Source organism: Adiantum capillus-veneris, chromosome 11, assembly GCF_014529385.1.
Source record: "Adiantum capillus-veneris isolate H3 chromosome 11, ASM1452938v2, whole genome shotgun sequence".
In the NCBI taxonomy this organism is placed as follows: Eukaryota; Viridiplantae; Streptophyta; class Polypodiopsida; order Polypodiales; family Pteridaceae; genus Adiantum; species Adiantum capillus-veneris.
Window position 1 is genome coordinate 50,444,233 of NC_140941.1, and position 19,598 is coordinate 50,463,830.

General features: G+C 40.7%; 1 protein-coding gene across 1 annotated transcript; it reads left to right on the plus strand.

The window, feature by feature from the left end:
• Positions 1–9,903: 9,903 nt before the first annotated feature.
• Positions 9,904–10,978, plus strand: LOC147447223 (uncharacterized). Its single transcript, XM_086524280.1, has one exon. The coding sequence runs from the start codon at positions 9,969–9,971 to the stop codon at positions 10,362–10,364; it is 396 nt and encodes a 131-aa protein (XP_086380406.1). The 5' UTR covers positions 9,904–9,968; the 3' UTR covers positions 10,365–10,978.
• Positions 10,979–19,598: the final 8,620 nt, after the last annotated feature.

Below are 19,598 nucleotides of genomic sequence, written 5' to 3' on the forward strand. Positions count from 1 at the left end.
TGCCCAAGGACGGAGTTTGCATGGGCCCACAAACATCACTATGCACAAGCTGCAACCTGCATGTGGCCCGAGCTGATGGCATGCTTTGGAATTTAGAATGCTGCATCTTACCCAAAATACAGCCTTCACAAACATGTTTGATAGGTGCTTCAAGAGGTGGCAAAGAAGAAACCATATCAGATTTCTGCAAACGCAGCAAACTGGCAAAATTCAGATGACCAAAACGTGCATGCCAAAGTTTTCCATCTAAAATAGCCCTTGAATCTGCAACAGCATTTGCAAAATTTTGTCCACACTTGTCATACAAAGTGGGCTTATACAGCCCACAGCACAAAAGGCCAGATGCAACAATTTCATTACCAAAACTGAGATCATGAACTGTACATCTGTCATCCACAAATTTGACTACAAGTCCAAGTCTAGCAAGTGCGGATATAGACAAGAGATTCTTCTTGATCCAAGGTACATAAAGTGCATCAACAAGTGTGAAAGAACTTCCATTAGCAGCAGTAAGCACAATCTTTCCAACTCCTTCAATTGGATAAGAGGCATTGTTGGCACAAGTGACTGAATTCCCATGAGGGACAGACTCGAGAGAGGTAAACAATTCATGATGTGAGGTAATGTGCTTTGTAGCACCACTGTCGAAATACCACACATGTGAATCTACAGCACCAACTGACAAGCATGCATCATGGAGAGCAGGATTGTAAGTGCACTCTACGCTAAAAGCCCATTCCGCATCAACATCAGTATCACAGGCTCCTTTCACAGAAGACTCAAAAATGGCTTCATTTGTAGTGGAACTAGCATTTGCAGTGGAACCACCCTCTTTCTTCTTAGCCTCTTTGGCCTTCAACTTAGGACACGACTTGATCAAGTGATCATTAGCTTTACAATAATGGCAACGCATCTTCTTTTTTCCCTTATCACCAGAATTTCCAGACGAACTACTACCAGCAAAAGCATTAGGAAAAGAATTTTTGCCACTCGCAGCAGAACCATAAGAAGTGGCTGCATTACTGTTACCACCCTTTCTTTGAGAAGCAATAAAAGCCTGTTCAACTGCACGGTGCCTAGTCCTATATTTTCTAGAAAGTGACTCTTGCAACAGCAATGTGCATAATGCATCAAACTTGACAACTTCAGGATTTCCTTGGGTCATCAGTCCTTCCCCAAGTACTAGCAAAAGTCTGGTAGGAATCTGGTAAGGCATCAAGAACAGTCTACACAAGGAAACTGACTAAAATGACTTCACCTGTAGAAATAAGTTGCTCATTGATATCCTTGACACTAGCAAGGAAAGTGTCTATATCATCTTCCTCATGCGTAATCTTTGACTCTAGCTCTTTATGCAGCAAAGTAATTTTAGCCTCATTGCGGCTTGCATAAAGACCTGCTAGAATGTCACAAGCCTGTTTTGCAGATTTTGCTGAACGGATGTGAGAAACAATGGTGCGCTTCACAGACAATGCAATTAATGCATGAGCCTGCTCATCCTTAACATCCCAACGAGCTTGTTCCGCTGTACGCAAAACAACTCAAGAACAACACGTGCTATATAGCACAAACCGGAGAAGACTATAAGGCACTTGTTATGCAGAAAACGGCACTGACAGATTTCTGCACAAAATGACAAAATAGCCAGTGCAGTACTGCTTGTAGTGGAAACGGAGGCCGAAATGAGCCCAAATCAAAAATCTAAGCAAACCAAGCTCTACGAGCTTATGTCCTGAAGTATTTGTCGACCTGCGAATGCTCGCCAAAGCTCACTGAAATTGGAGAAAGTGAGCAGGCGTGTGTTGGAACAGCTGGCGACTAAGCCCGGGAGGATGCAACATGCTCTGATACCAATTATTGGAATTAGGGTTGCAGAGAAATGCACACATCTTGGAGAAGACGAAGGAAGCTCAACGCACACAATAGAGAGTGTGTTACTTAGTGTGCAATGGAAAGATAGATAGCCCTAGAGTGATGGGCGTATATACAATGCACGGGGGGGAAAACCTCCTAAAGAGGGAAAAAATGCCCCGGCAGTCCTAGTGTGTTCACACACATCACTACCACATGTATATGGTAACAAGTTTCAATGTCCTTTGAAGGTTTTGAAAGGGTCTACATGGGGTATCTAAACTTTAGAGTGATTTTGGTTTGATTGTACCTAAAAGATTCTCTTAAAAAATAGTAATTTTACATGAAATTATTTATTTCTATTTTTTTTCAACTCCATACCTGCCTTGAGAAAAAATTCTTGAAAGGGTTTGATGAGGTTTTTTATGGTCCATGAGAACAAGAATTTACAAAAACATTGCTTATAGCCACAAAAGTGGCTCATGTGCTCACATAACCCTAGTGTTAATGCAAAGCTTATAATTATCTCTTAAAACTTGAAATATCACATAAAGATGCTTCTTATGTCCCTGAATAGCCTTTGAGTAGATGATAATGTTGTCAAAGGACATTCTCGTGAAGCCTAGATGAGGTCTAAAGAGACTCTCCATTATTCAATTTATAGTAATCGGGGCATTGGTAAGTCCAAAAGGAAGTACCAAGAATTCATATAGGGTAATCGAAAGTCCGTCTTATGAGTATCTTTAGGCATTATCCTTATACTAATGATAACCACTTTTGAGATTTATTCTACTAAAGTAAATAGATCCTTGTAGCTTATCTAATATATCGTTGGAACATGAAATCTATTCTTTATGGTTATCGTATTAAGTGCCAAATAGTCCACAATCATTCTATAAGCATCATCTTATCTTGTACTAGTAGAACAAATGAACAAAATGGAGATGAACTAGGCACGATCAAATCCCTTTTTCCACAATATTGTTCACTTGATTCATAATCTCCTCTTGCTAAGCCGGTGAGACTCAATAATGAGGCTTATTAGGGGGTGAACTACCAGGTAGAAGTTCTATGGAATGATCATTTTTACCCCTTTTTAGATATAGCTCCTTGGGAATGTCATCCATAAACACATCTTGAAACTAATTTAGGAAATTAGAGAATTCTAGCTCCTCTTTAGTTTCGTTTTTAGCTTCACAAGAAACACATGTAGCTTTGTTAGACTCCTTGACAAAAACCATGTAACAAGAAAGAGAGAGATTTTCATTACTTTGTCTAAATTTTTAACTTGTACGAGTGGTATAGTATTGCTCGCACTTTTTACATCAATTGCAACATATTTGCCTTGATAGGAGAAGAGGACTTTTCTCTAAAGAAACTTTATAGTGGTAGCCATGCAATCAAATCATGATGCCCCTAGAATAACATCTTCATGCTTGAGTGGAAATCTTCTTTATCAACATAGCTTTGCAGATAGATCCTTAGCTTCCCAATCAATGGAGTGACTAAGACCTCTTGCCCTTTGAGATCTCCATGTGCTTGTACCACATATCCCATCTCAAATTCATGAATTCCTAGCTTGGTAGCTAGCTCAATAGAAATAAAGTTGTGGGTAGAGCCAGGGTCAAACAATATAAAAGCCTTATGCTCTTTTAATTTTCCCCAAGAAAATAAAATTTGTGCTCCTTCTCAATGGCCTTCCTCTTTTAAAGCTTCCACCATGGTGTCTCTAGGAGGATCATTAGGTTCACTTATCTTGGGACATGCATGGGAAATATGACCTCTCTCTCCACATTTGAAACACTTGTTATCTTTACAATAACGTTCAACCTCTTCAGGAGAAAGTTTTTTTGGACCTTTGCAACATTTTTTCTTTTTCTTTCCTTTGTTATTGTTGTTGTTAGCCTTCGGAGAATTTTGCATCACATTGTTCTTTCCCTTTGGCTCAGCTGGTTATTGGTTTCCATTGGCTTAGAGCCCTTCTTAGTCCCTTGTTGGAAATGAATCCTCAAAGTGACCATATGATGTATGACCTCCAAAATAATTTTTATTTGTGAGTTGACATACTCACTCATCTCCTTAAATAGGCCAGCACAACATTGTTGCTTTTGTATCACAAATTCTATCATTTTGCAGACACAGTGCCTTTGAGACGTAACTCCCAAAACTTTTCCACATACTTTGGGACAGACTCCTATGGGGCCATCTTCAAGCTTTTCCATTCCATGAGGACTTTGTCTTTGGGGAATCACTTGCAAGGAATTGCTTCATAATAGCAATCCTCAAAGCTTTCCAACTCTTTGGAGCTTCACACCCTCCTTTCCGAACCCTAAACACCCCAATGCTGAGAGAGGAATTGTGTTGCCAGGCTACTCCTAGAGCCTGCTAAGTTTAGATCTATTAAATTTAGACAATTTGTGGTAAATTAGAATTTCACCCTCAAGCTTCTCAAATTTCATACTTGGAATCTAAAGAATTATTCTAATGACTTGAGCTAAGCACGATCACTTTCTATTTTTAGACCCCTCTAATTGCTCTAGGTCATCTCCTTTTTCATGTACCTTTTTCATCTCCTTTTTCTATTTTTAGACCCCTCTAATTGCTCTGGGTCATCTCCTTTTTCATGTACCTTTTTCATCTCCTTTTTCTATTTTTAGACCCCTCTAATTGCTCTGGGTCATCTCCTTTTTCATGTACCTTTGAGCAAAGATGCATGGGATACATTTATCCTTCCTTGACCTATACATATGAGTGAGATAGCTAGCTAGCAAGTATCCTTTCTCTTTTATGGATTTTTTCCCTTTTGGTCCCAAGTCTTGACCGATTGGTCCATCAACACACATAATCAATTTCACTTGTTCTCTTTTTATTTTCCTTGGACTTAAGTGGCCAAATTAAGCTCGAAAACGCTTTTAGAAGATTAGAAATTAATATTCATGATAGTTGTGGTTGGCGGTAAGGGATTACCGGCTTGATGTGTACTTTTGTAGGTGCGGTTGTGGGGAGGGGACCATTGACCTACCCATCAGGCCAAAAATCTCTAGCCCCCAATTGTATCTTGCTAAGTATGTGGTGTTTCCCTTCAAGAAGATCAGGATGTTGTGATAAGTCACAATGTAAGAACTATTGTGGGAATTTTTCAAGAAGCTCTTGTTTGAAGTTTCTGAAACAAGACATGAAAGTGTCTTTTAAGGGTATTTGGAAACAATTCAAGACTATTGCTTAAAATCATATGGGAAAAATAAGTAATAGATTCCTCCCCATATTGTCGTGGAAAGGCTCCAAAGTGGATATACTAGTGTATATTAGCAAAATTAGCAAAATGGCAAGGTACTCAGTGCAATCCTAATGACTGTAAAACATTTTCTAGGTCATCAAAGCATTTTTCATAGTGATTTTAATAATGGGTTGTTAATAACAATCTATGGTTTTTAAGGCCCCACAATTTTTTATTTAAAATACAGTTAGCTAAAAAATATTGTAGTGTGCTCACTACAAGACACTTAGAGAGAGAGAGACTGGACCAAACTAAGCTTGCCCTCAACGAGTGAGGCAGCTCCTTATATTGAGCACTGGAAAGGCTACATGCCAAGAACAACAGAAGTGTCCTCCCACACTAGGTGGTCGGACACACGACCACACACCACACCTCCCCCCTTAGGGAGAAAAAGATGAACATCTTTTACAAATTTGGACGGAGAAGGGACTCGACACAAAGGGATCAACTCCAACGCCTCATCCGGGGGGAGTGATCATACAACGGCTTAGGGGCTAGGGACTGAACTTGGGGGCTAGACTCGACATCGTGCCGATCATCATCAAGGCACGAAACTCGTACATCTCGCTTATGCAAACATTAGGTCGCTGTCCCAATGAAATGGACAAAGCGAGGAAGGTATGACTGAGGATTGGGTGCTAAATTTTTGCGACATGCATCCATCTCCATAAGGGGTTTGGTGTGATGATAAGGATTGGTCGACAAGACTGAAATGACAAAAGACTATCACTTAATGCGAAAAAAAAAGATCTACTTTGGGGTTCTGCATCACAACTATGAGAGCATAAAGACTAAACTAAGGACCAAACGAGCTTCAAGGTGATCTGAGGCATAAATATGAGCACTCTAGAGGACATTAACTGTAGATTATCACGAAACCATCATGAACATGGGCCTCGCTACCATCACTACGGCAAAGTGAGGCCTGGATGGAGTTAGGATGCGAAGGCTGCGTGCATGATTGCCTTCTGGCAAGCTTCTTGAATATGGCATCCTTCGTTTCTGCAGAAACTTGATGGCATCCTTCGTCTTCAAGATTATTCGTGCAAATCTTGTTGCTCCTCACTGGTCATCATAGAGGCACTGCTTGTATCACCAGGAGACACATCTTGTTGGTATGCTGCTGATAGAGCTTTCCCTGGGCCAGCTCACTCTCTACTTGGCTCTCAGAGATGAATCCCTGAGGCACAAAGGAAACCATCCATGTCTGGTGCTCGGCCAACATCTCTGTGGCGGGCATCACGTGCATTTGGCGGGCACGCAAGAACCTCAGAAGCAATATGGCGTCGTCAATTCCCTGCATGGAGACGCCTTGCACGAGGAGAGAGGTGTGCATTTCCGCAAGCTTCGTTTCCATGCCATCGTCCTCCAGCTGCCGGAGCTCCATGCTTCCTGTCATCTGTTGCTTTCTGCTAGACAACAATCTTTATAGGTACTGCCTTTGCTTTTCCTTTCCTCTTACCCACGGAAGCAAAGCTCCTCTCTCAAACATTCCAAGATCAGTCAATCGCAACCATCAGCTTCGTCACCTTCAGGACTTCCTCTCTTGACCAGCCTTGTGGAGCTCTCGCGTACTCAGGTGGAGCTATCAGATGCCCTGTCTGCGTGGCGTTGCAGTTTTAATGAGACCTCAAAGGAGGGGGCACACAGCAAGAACTGGTTGACCCTATGGAATTATGGTGCTCAGTAGACAAAGGCGAAGAAGAGGCCAGTCAAGAAGATGCTCAAAGAAGAACACGAGAATCACCGTGAGCGTATACTAATGGCATCCGTGTTGGCTAAGGCTCAGGCGCTAAGATGAATTCCATTGCTACCCTGTATCAAGCAGGAACGCCATAGCTGCAGGAGCACAAATAAAAGGCAAGAACCAAGAAGCGTTTCCTAACTGCCTATGCCCGTCTCCTCCACCAATGTAGTGTGCTCACTACAAGACACTTAGAGAGAGAGAGACTGGACCAAACTAAGCTTGCCCTCAACGAGTGAGGCAGCTCCTTATATTGAGCACTGGAAAGGCTACATTCCAAGAACAACAGAAGTGTCCTCCCACACTAGGTGGTCGGACACACGAGCACACACCACAATATTACATTTTCCTTAATTTGTAGACCTAGTATCCTCGTTTCTACACCTTTGCTCATAATTACCACTAAGAAGATTTTTTTATGATATACTTTTGTGGTTAACTTCCATATTTCCATAGAAACTTTCAAAATCATTAAAATGTACCAAACTAGGAGACTTTTGGAGAGAATTGTACAGTAGCAAAATTGCATGAATAAGAAAATTGGCTTCCAAAATATATCTTTTAGATCCCATTAGAAAATTAATAACTAATAGCCAAATTATTTATATATATATAGTAATGACATGTATGAAGTTAATATTCTTGTCCTATCAAATCACTTATATATAGGAGAATACACTCTCATATTAAAATGACTATGATTTTGGTGCAAGCAAACTATTGTTCCATCTTTAGTTGTATTGGATATAGAGGCCACAAAACTCAAGTAATTAATAGCCAAATTATTTATATATATATATATAGTAATGACATGTATGAAATTAATATTCTTGTCCTATCAAGTGACTTATATATAGGAGAATACACTCTCGTATTAAAATGACTATGATTTTGGTACAAGCAAACAAAAATCCTATTACTTCACCTTTAGTTGTATTGGATATTAGAGGTCACAAAACTCAAGGAGGAATGTGCATGTGAGATGGAATCCATGTGTGCAATCAAATTTCCAACCATGTCATATCAAAACTGCTTAAAAATCCCGAATGGTCCACTTTTGTCAATAAATGAGCATGACCAAATTCTTGCAATGTACTACATAGCTTGAAATGGGGGCATCTACTATTTCTTTTAATAACTAGATCATGCATGTTAAACATGAAAATAGCCAACTTTACAACACTTTAGATCTCACAAAGATGCCTTTAGGCTTTAAAGATAGTCATATCAAAAAATTAATAAAAAAGCTCCAAAAACGGTACATGTTTTTGGCACATGCAGTTTAGATTTAAAGATCATTTGCAAGCACAATATTAATGGTCAAATCCATATACCCCAGAAATTCCAAGTTTTTTTCGGCTCATAACACAATTTTGTGGTTATACAACACTTTAAAACTCAATTTGTGTATCTTCCAAGTACTCTAGGAATTTGTGTAGTTAGCAGTACGTAAAAGTGTCCTACAATCAATCTAATGTTAAAATTAAAATGAGTTTTCCTCTCAAGCACAAACGTGGCAATTCTTGGAATTAGAACTATCCTTTTGTTGGACCCATGCGATATGTACATTTATCGTAGGTAAGCTCCTTGAATGTTGTAGAATAAGGTCCAATGAAATATGATTAAGGAACAACATCTGATTTAAAACCCATTATGAGTGAGTATAGGATCGTTTTGGGGATATTATTAAAGCTTGTAATGTATCTCCATCTTTGTCTCTTTGTGTGTTGTGTTGCTAGCTAGTCTACCATCTTGTCTAAGTATACTAGTACCCATGTTCATGTGGTCCATTGTCAACAATTTATGGTAGAATTGGGGCAACAAATTGAGAAGCCAAATGTGTAATGATGTATGTGTGTGCATTTGTGTGTATGTGAATAAGAGAGAGAGGGAAGAAGGGGGGGGGGGGGGGGGGGGGGGGGGGGGGGGCGGGGTTTCTAGTCATTTCATTATGCATACTTGCATGCCCAATTTGTGTGTAACACCACCTCCTTCAAATGCAAGCATGTACATGCCCATCATGATGCAGTACGTGGGAAAGAGTTTTGTGTAGTTAGCGCAGCTCACACAAAAGAGAGAGAGAGAGAGAGAGAACTAGGGTTTCAAAATCTAGATGGAGACATGAATGTAAGCTTTAATCACACTCAACTTAAATATGAAGATTCAAAAAATGCCTAGAGGCTCAAGGTAATTTGACCCATGAAGGCAAATCTTGTTTGTATTTTATGTTCATGTAGAAGGGAAGAGACATACATATAGATAGAGAACAATATGTTATAAGGGTGCCAGTACTAGTCAAATATCTCTAAAGCAGTTTGTCTTCTTGGGGCCTTTATCTTATTCATGCATTCGACAGGATGTATTCTACTATCTACCACCCCATTGTGTTGTCCGTGTATATCTACTTTGATTGCCAAGCTTTTGGTTGTGCATTTGCATAAAGAATTTAAACTAGCAAGAGCGTAGAGGGATCCCAAGACATTCACTGTGTAAATGTTTTTTTATATCACATACGTTCACCAAAATGGATTAAAAGTACCCCTTATAAGCTTTACGTACACATGTTTTCGTAACCTTAGAAAAATATAAAATATATTCTCTTTGAAGTACTTGCTATGTTACATATACTTTAGTGAACTCCAAGAGAGGGATCAAAATCAAATAAGGTGGTACTCCTTGCTACAAAGGCAAAAGGCATAGATAATTGCTAGATGCACATGCTAAGGATGCTCGCATTGAAGCTAGAGGCATAAGTATGGAATCCTTGATTTTCCGTGTGAGCATGTGCTTGGTTGACATTGGAATCTTCAACGTGCAGGTGCGTATTATTATGGAGGGGAAAGTAATGTGGACGGATGTATGATGCGGAGAGAGAGAGAGAGAGAGAGAGAGAGAGAGAGAGAGACTTATTGAGGAACACTAATTGCTGGGCAGTGATATGGAGCCACATAATTGAATGTAAGCAGCAATGAGAAGAGGATGATGGCGCTCGCGTATAAAAGGAGGGTGGTACATGTAATGCAGCAGCTAGTGCGCAGAGGAAGAGATCAGAGGAGAAAGAGTTAGTGTGTGTATACAGAGTAGAGAAGAAGAGGGATGGAGGCTGCGAAGGGGGCTATGTGGGTAGTACTGGTGATGCTGGTGTTGAACGTATTACTGGCAGGAGGGGCAAGCGCGAGGCATATGGTGATCAATCAGTCCGGGTCACCCTTCTCAGTAGAGCGAGTCAGTGTTAACGGAGCCAATAACAACGACAGCGCCGTGGTGGTGGCGGCGCATTCCACAGTGGAGCTGCCGGTGGGGTTCGCTGGGGCGGGGTTGGTGGTGAGAAACCAGCTGACGGGCGGCGTCTTTGGGCCCTTCCAGCTGCGCCGCAACGCCGCCATGCTGGTCCAGTCCACCGGCTTGCTCACCAACGTCGTCACTGTCCTCCTCGGCACCGTCATCCAAGGTGTCCTCACTGCTCTCACCACCCTCATCGCCGCCCTCTAACCTCCCCCTCACTCATGTAAGAGCCCCAGCCCACGGAGTGCGTGACGGGGCTCTAACCTCTCCTAACCCCCACCTCTTGTTATGCATTGCCTTCCACCTTAATCCCATGGCTTCCATTTCACACCCCACGTATCCAACCATGCACCATCAAGCACCCTCTAGCTAATAACTGCCCGTTCTTAATGCATTGCAATACATTTACCATTCACCTCCCCACACCCGCTCAGGCACATGTTGGCATTGATCCTGATATAGCTTGAGACCCTTAAGGACACTATTCAAACACCTTGCCCACTAAGTGATCCCCCCTAGGGCTCTAGCTAGTCGCTCTTTTATGCATGACATTCTCACGCCATCGAGTCACACAATGTAATTGCTTGTACCAAGGTCCATTTCCCAAACCTCCACACCTAATTGCACCTTCTAAAAGATGCACATAAGCAATGAGGAAGGATAATTTCCTTAGTATTTCGCAACACTTTGGGTAGTCACAAGCATTGTTTCTGATGTTTGACTCTACCTTTTCGACATCATCAACGCCTCTCCATTACATTACCCATCTATGCTTAGTGTAACTGCTTTTCAAATAGATCAATAAATTTGATTGCATGCTATTCTCCTATTTCATAATCGTGTTCGTCTCTATTGCTTATGGAGACAATCAAATGGTTAATAATCTAATCATTCTCAACAATGAAGATCCTACACAACAATTATGGTGCTTTAGAGGCTACATGATACATGTTCAATATTATAATGAGAGGGAAAGATTTTGTTCACTTCTGGAATCACAAAAGTTATCTACTCGCGGGTATGACACATGCTCAATCATTCCCTTCGTGCACAAGCTGCACTCTTTCCATCCACTCCAAACTAGATATCTGTTGTATCCAAAGGATGTAGTGTTTTTGTACCATCTAACTTTTGCTACCAACTTTAGCATGTCCTTTAAAAAGAGATTTCTATGCATCATGTGAAGATGATTAATTTAGAAGTGCATTTTTTGGTGACCTAGTTTAGACTTTTTATAGGACATTGAGGCCTTAAAGTTTACTAAGCCCTTGTGATGATACTCTTTCTCCAGAGCGTGGCATACAATCTAAGATCCACCTTGAAACAAAAGTACAACTTGGTACTATCTAAATTAGTAGTATTAGTCAATATTAAGATAGGGTTATGAGGGGCTCACGTTGTTGTGCGTGTGGGTCTACGGTTGTGATGAGGAAAGGGCAAGGCCCGAGGATCTGGGTGTGCTTCGGGGGGGGGGGAAGCCCATCCTCGTTTATAAGTGACACAGAGTGTCACTCGTGGGATCTACGGCACGGGCGAGTATTCCGCGGGGCGGAGGGCTTTGGGCCGTTCGTTCAATGCAGCAAGGGGGAGCAAGAAAAAGATATATAGCTCTAGCATCTAACTGTTTGCAGCGTGTTGCGATAAGTGGGCTGGATAGTGTACGTGAGTCCAGTCCAAGGGTTGTGGAGCTCAAGTCTCTGCGAGGAGGAAAATACTTTTACATGGCGGAGATGGGATTAAGTACGGCGGATTCATTCTCTGCTGTAGATCCCATGCATGACTCTCACCCGTGTTGCTTATAGATGAGGGAATCCCATGCAGGTCCACCTGTTATGTTCTGTAGATCCTTAGCCTCCGGGGAGCCCTTATTTTTACCTACAGAGTGGTCTCCCTCTTGCCACTGTACTAGTGGGAAATGTGGTGACTCTGCTCGTTGCTCCTAACTATGCAGGGCAGACTACAGATGTGGTAGGTTTTCACTGCATGTGTTCCATGTGGCACCGTCGGCTTGGGAGGTTTGAACGAGGCAACCCGTGGTTTTTTTCTGGGAGATCTGGTGCTACATGTTGGTTCGGGTCTCTCCCCTTTGGCTACTACGAAGTGGTGCGGTTTTGGTTCACTTCTCCGAGTTTTGAGATTAATGGTGATGAAGGTGGTGCGGCCGTATGGTGATAGTGGCGAGCCTCACTGTGGGAGTCTTGGGCATCCTCTCTCTCTGCTACGAGGGTGCTTGGCAAGCCCTAACTTCTTTCATGGTGAATGTGCAGGTGGATTGTTGGGGGTTTGGTGGATTCAACAGTCACTCTGATCGCTTCTTTTAGGGATCACTTTTGTTATCTTGTGTCTATTATTGGCAATATCTGAAACTACCTAAACGGGCATGTTGTTGACCTATGGCAAAGGCACCCATGAAGCTTCTTCTAGTGATGGGGACATGGGGCCCGCCCTATCGGATTTATGGCATGTGTGTCGTGTTGGTATACTTTGTCACGGCTGGTCTCCCCTGTTTTAACCTACTATGGGATGCTCAGTTCTGTTGGTTGTCTTTGTTGCCATGGCTCGGTGTGAGCATGGCCTACATTCTAAATTTTTTGAATTTCAATACTCATGATTCGTGAGTTGGCCAAAAAAAAAAAGTGGAATTAGCGTATATTTAAAGTCTTTATTGTCAATTTTACATACATAGAAGCGACTATAGACATTACAACTTGTATTTGATATAAGAGATTCCACTTGTAAACTATCCTATGGAAGGTGCTATGCAGAGGTATTCCTACTAGGATCAAGGTATTAACTAGAGGGATAGTCTCTAACAAGTGCTCAAGATGCAAAGCGGCTAATAAGTATCCCTCCACTTGTTCCAAAATTGTCCAGTTACGAGAGGCTTAGTGAGAAAAATATGTAGATGGATACAAAAGACTTGGGACACCTTGTCCTTCAAGAACGACTTTTACTCTTGGGAGGTAAGATTTGGAAGAACCAAGCTATCCTAATATGCACCCAAATTGTTTACTTACTTTACTTTAGACAAGCTTGAAAGGCCAAGCATTGTTCTCCTCCTGAATCTGACGATGCAATGAATTCAACGACAGGCATGGTAGGGGATCAGAACCTGGAGGTGTCAATTCTCAGAGACACATTGAATTGTTAGGACCATCGCAAAAATAAGCGTAGCCCCAAGCAACCCAACTTCAAACACAGACTAACATAAGGGCTTTTGTATATATATAGCCGCCACAATCCACCTTGGGCTGTACAACATCCCTAAATATATGTCTAGAGGAACCAATCTTCATTTCGAGCTTCAAGAAAGAGGACTACTTGAGAGAAACTACTCAGACGCTTTGATTACTTTGTATGCAAAGTGTGATGAACTTCAGAAAGCACAAACATTGCTTGACATGCATAACAACGACGGTATTATTTAGTGGATTGGATTGATAGTAGTAGGCTATAGCCAATAAGCAAAGGGCCATGAGTATATTTATTGTTTTGAACAGATGCACCACAAATGAGTTCCTCCTAATGCAGTCACATATGTTTGGATCCTAAAACTATGTGCTATGGTATGGACCTTAGACAAAGGCAAGAAAATCCATGATGAAATATTGAGTCAAGCTTTGTTGGAGCATAGTATCATGTGTTGGGTTCTGCTGTTGTGGACATTTATGCCAAGTGTGGTGCTCTTTCTCAAGCACAAAGGGATCTAGAGAAGCTCCCTTATTGCGATGTGGTTTGTTGGAACTCTGTGATCTCTTAGAATGTGCTCAAAAAGGGCAAGTCCAAGAAGCTGTAATTGACTATTTTGAAAAAATGCAGTGCAAGGGAATTTTTCCTACTGTTGTGAACTATCTGTGTATTCTAAAATTATGTGCTGCATTGGACCCATTGACAAGGGAAAGAAATCACATGATGAGATTTTGAAGCAAGAGTCACTAGAGTGCAACAATGTAGTGGGTAATGCTCCTGTAATGCTCTAGTGGACATGTATGCCAAGTGTGGTGCTCTTCCTCAGGCACAATGTGTCCTTCAAAATCTTCCTTATTGCACCATGGTCTCTTGGAGTGCTTTGATTGCAAGAGATGCTCAAAAGAGTCAATGCCAACAAGCTTTAGAATGTTTTCAACAAATGCAGCGTGAAGGAATTCTTCGTAATGCAATCACCTATTTGTCTTTACTAAAAGCTTGTGCTGCAATTAAAGCTATCAACAAGGGAAAGAAAATACATGATGAGATTCTGAGGCAAGAGATACTACAACATCATACTATGCTTGGTAATGCTCTTGTTGACATGTATGCGAAGTGTGGTACTATTTCTCATCCTAGAGGAGCTCCCTTCTCGGAATGTGGTCTCATATGTGCTTTGATTGAAGGATATGCTCTAAAGGGGCAAGGCTAGCAGGCGCTAGAATGTTTTGAATAGATGCAGGGTGAGGGCATCCTTCTCAACGCATTGACTTTTGTGTCTATCCTCAATTTATGTAGAAGGATGACAATGGGCCGATAGATTTAAAGGATTTTGTCCCACATCTTCAACATACCTAGATCACCACTTACAACGGCTCTGCCCTTGTCATGTTTAGGGTTTTTGTAGTACTACTTGTACTCTTTTGTGGTATTCTTCAAAAGTTGTAATGTATCTCTCAGCCTCCTAGAAAACCCCTGCTTTACAAAGTCCTTGTGAGAATGGCTCCTATGCCTCTCCTCATCCAAATTCTAGAGTGTGCAGATTGCAAGATATGCCCAAAATGGTTGAGACAAATCAACCTCAGGAAATAGAATTTTGGCGTGTTTTTCCAAATGCAATAACCTTTTCTTGTTTTAAGGCTTTTTCCATTCACAAGATTTTGACGATAAAAATAGAGTCAGACCTCGTGCAATAAAAACAAAGCCAAAACCGATTGCTCTACAGCCACATAATAAACAATTTATTAACGACGTCGACCTGAGCCTAAAAGATATTTACACGGTTGGCTTTAAGAAGTATTTTCAAGTGAGTCGTGATGAGGAGGATGTTGGGATGCAAGTGGCTATTGGCATATTGGCATGAGTGAGTCAAGCGGCAGTCGTTTTGAGAGAACCAAATCTACCTTTCCTGATCCCAATCTGTGATTTGGGCACCCAAAGAAGTGCATGACCTTTGTTGCTTGATGACCACCAGAGCCGTAAGCTACGGATGTAAGAGGGGTTGCAAGGCCCGGGACAGTCACTTATCAAAAGATTCGTAGATCACGTGCGTTCAAGAGGTAATTAATAATACCCCAATATACATACTATACTTACATTGTGAGCCTATTTAAAAAACCCCCACCCCCTCTAATGTATACATAAAAGTATACATTTTGGTCTTTTAATAATCCTCTCCGGTTAACTCACGTGATATCATACACATTCTAAAAAGTGACCGCCCCGGGCTGCAAGGAAGCTCGAAATATTTTTGGCCCATATCTTTAAATTCAATCACCTATGCTTGAGGGGTTGCAACGAAGCTCTGGACTATTTTTAGCTGATGCGAAGTGAGAACATCTCTTTAAATTGAATCACCTATGCTTGCACTTGGAGATCCGAAAGGTGTTTTATGAGCCAAGGAAACACCTTTACAGAGTAAAGCTCGAACGTATTTTTTTTCTGGAGGAGATACCTCACAAGGAGTTTTCTTCCTCGCTGCCACTTGACCATTGACTTCCTTGTCAATCGCCAAACAAAGCGCAAGGTTCAGGGCATTGCAGGTTGCGCGCAGAAATTGGCAAAAGAAAAGCCGCAAGGCTATCTTGCCATGCAGAAGGAAAACCGCCACCAAGTCACTGCGTTGCAACACACGAGAAAAATCCATCACTCAGTTACTTTCTTGATCTTTTCAGTGTTAAAGGTACCATTCCCAGAGAGTTGGCAGCTTCCTTAAGAGCTTCTTGATCTTGGCGGCATTAAGGGACCTTTTCCACAGAGTTGGTTAAATATTGTGTGCAAAACCTAGGTGACTTGAGCTCTTCTATTGATTAGAAAGTTTTAAGTATATGGTAAGGCCATAATCCAAACCGTGTATTTTAACTGCATGACCGTTGTATTGATCACTTGCAATCGTGAATGTGTGCAAATTGTAAGAGGTATATAGACACTGCCTGAGTCAAAGGTGACCAAGGAAGACCACCTCATGAAGCACAAGATTGCACGTGTAGCTATGTTTAATGGTAAAAATTTATTTGCATGGCAAAGCAAAACCATGTACTTAATAATACGTAAGTTTTTATGGCATTTAATAGAGCCAAATGATAAAGCATTCAAATCAGTGACAATTGCATCCAATCAGAATGCCTTTGGTCTAATTTCTCAATCATTAGGAGATGATGTCACCCCACACATTTCTAGAATCACGGATGCAAAGGAGGCTTGGGATGCTCTTAGGCGAGACTTTGGCACGAGCATCAAAGAGCTCAAAAATAAAAAATTTGATGCATTTCTACAAATTAAAGAACACGGTGAGAAGTCACTTGTGGATTGCCTTAGCAAGTTCAAAGCATTAAAAAAATAGCTGCTAGGAGTACAAAAGCAAGTTCTTGATGATGAAGCCGCATAAGTCCTACTCAGTAGTGTTGAAAAGCACCATTTGACATGCTTGTGTCTACTTTGCAAAATATGGAAAATAAGCTTCATGAAGTAATTGCTGCACTCTTGGAATTTGTTTCAAAGCACATGACTGAGCCAGAAGGTGCGGGTCTAACATAAGTACCAAAAGATTAAGTGCTCTTCAATCAAGGAGGATTGGCAGAGCAGGAAGAGTAACCATAACAAGAGAAAGAGGAGGAGGTCAAGGAAGCGAAAGAGGACAATTTTTCTATCATATGTGTGGACAACCAAGAAATTTTGCTAGAGATTCACGTTAACAAGAGACAAATTTCATTGGAAGAAGAGAAGAGAAAGGAGAAGAAGGGGCTACAAAGAGGCCTAAGGATTTGATTTAGGATATGTTGTAAACCCCCATGATGTATTTTTGCACATGTGAAGACTTGTGCTAATCTATAGGGATGGGAGATCCAAGCTAGATTATAGATGTTTGGAGCATCTTTTCTAGGCTACATAAAGGGATTACTGCTAGATAAACTTCCCCTACTAGGTCGCCTCCCAAATCTCCATTACATAGACAATTTTTTCATCAGAGCATAGTTGATTGGTTGAGATTGAGAGTGATTGAGATGAAGGATATGAATGCCTAGATTAATGATAGGGCACATATACCAAAGAGTACTACCACATTGAGCCACCTAGAGTGACTATTCTAGAGGATGCTACTTGTTCTATAGAGGATGTATAGCCTAGTGAAATTGCTCATATCCTAGAGATGAGTAATGAGCCAATAGAGATAGGTGGTGTCCAAGATTTTGCATTGAATGATGATGCTTGTGCACCTATCATAGAGGTAGTTTTCCCACCAGATCCTCCACTTGAGGAGATTTTTGATGCACATGACCATGAGAGTGCTGACCTTACAAATGAGCCATTAGTATTGAGATACCTATAGATATGATAGAGAAATATGTTTCAATTGAGACCAATGCTTATAGAAACTCATTAACATATTTACCAATGATGGAGCATTTAGATTCCCCATGCAAGATAAGGACAAATGAGGTACTTATAGACCATGACTATCTTCCCCCTAGAGTAGAGGTCATGCCCAATAAGTGAGAGATTGGTTTTCCTAGAGTACATTCTACCACGGCTCTTGAGACACCACAAGGTCAAGTAGAGCCTACCTTAGAGGAAGTTCATAAGAATAGTACTATCTATGAAAACTATAGGAAATATCTTACCAATAGCTCAACACATAGAGCTTATCATAGGGCCACTAAACACATTTATGTGCCCTGCATGATGACAAAAAATAGACCATTGTCTATTGATCAGATGCCAATTTGGATTGAGAGCCATAGTACATATGATGGTTTATCCTATGGCGGGTTGACATCTAGATAGCTACTAGAGGCACAAGGATACTATAGAGTAGATAGAAAATTCAAATTTCCTAGACCATAGACCCTAGCACATCCCAATAGATCTCTTATAGTTTCGTTAACCATACCCATGCTACAAAGATCTAGACGACATTCACAATCGATAGAGAGGCCTCCACGACAAGAGCCTGCACGATCTATACATTCAAGACCACATGTAAGGAGATCTCAACATACATTCATTAAGATATCACGGACATTGCAGATTTGTATACCAAGGATCCAGCCACCTACTACACCACATGTTGACACGAGCCATGTGAGAGACTGTGGATAGACACATGTTCATAACCACCCAATCATCTTATATATATAATCCATTGAACCTAGTTGTATATAGACCCTTGTACTGCATGTGCATCTTGGCCCTTGGTCTGACATTACTACTCCTTGGAGATGTGTTTTTTTCCTTAAAAGCAAAATTTATGATGTCTTTGTAAGAACACTAATGTTTTCCATAGTAGCACCCCTCTTAAGTCCAACTATCCATTTAGCACTAGGTTAGTAGCCTAATAAGACATAAAAGTCTCCTTTCAGGGTTTTCAAAAAAACCCCCAAACTCATACAAGATCCATTCTTTTTGAAAAATCAATTCTTGTGCTTGAAGTTCAGATACCATACTTATGGAAAAAATGAGGAACTTTGAAAATTACTCACTATTTGGTCATGGTAAGCATCCAAAGTTTATGCATGTACCATAGCATTTCACTCAATATAGCAAGTTTTTGCCTCAATTGCATACTAAAAAGGCCGATGATTTTTCTAGACCATAGATTTTTTCATAAACTTCAATGAATTAGCGACATACCATGTCATTCTTTTTGCCTTACCATTTTTCTTTTGGGACAAAGAATAAGGTTCAAAAATTTTGTATTTTTTCTATTTAGCTGACGTCTCATCGAAGATTATATAGACACACTCATTGGTGCTACTAAGTGCATGTTTTCTTAGGTCCCCATGGGATTTACATTCATAAGTAACCATGGACCACTTCAAAAACATTGAAAACCTTCTCACCATTGATAATTTTGTGTGTAATGTAAACGTACTAAAACAACAAAAATGGAACAATTAGGTTCTGCATTTTGACCTTTCCAATCCACTAGAGAATGCTCAATATATAGGAAATTTTGGAGATCATTATTAGATATGGATATAAGCTACAAAGTTGCATAGTTGGCCGCTAAAACTAGCAATAGTATGAAGATTAAAGTTGTTAGTGTAGAATGGCTCTAATTCTTGCTCAATCAAAAAACTCAACCATGCTTGTATAGTTTTCTATATGGGATATTGGGTGCCCCAAAAACCAAGGAAGAATAATTTCATGTTATGAAACCCACATGCATAATCAAAACTATCTTTGGATTTTGTTAGATTCCCTAAAACTTTTATCCAAGTGTAAAATTTGGAAAAAAATCAAGATTAGGAAATT

What these genes read in the sequence shown, in the direction of transcription:
- LOC147447223 (XM_086524280.1), top strand. Translation starts at nt 9,969, where the DNA reads ATGGAGGCTGCGAAGGGGGCTATGTGGGTAGTACTGGTGATGCTGGTG.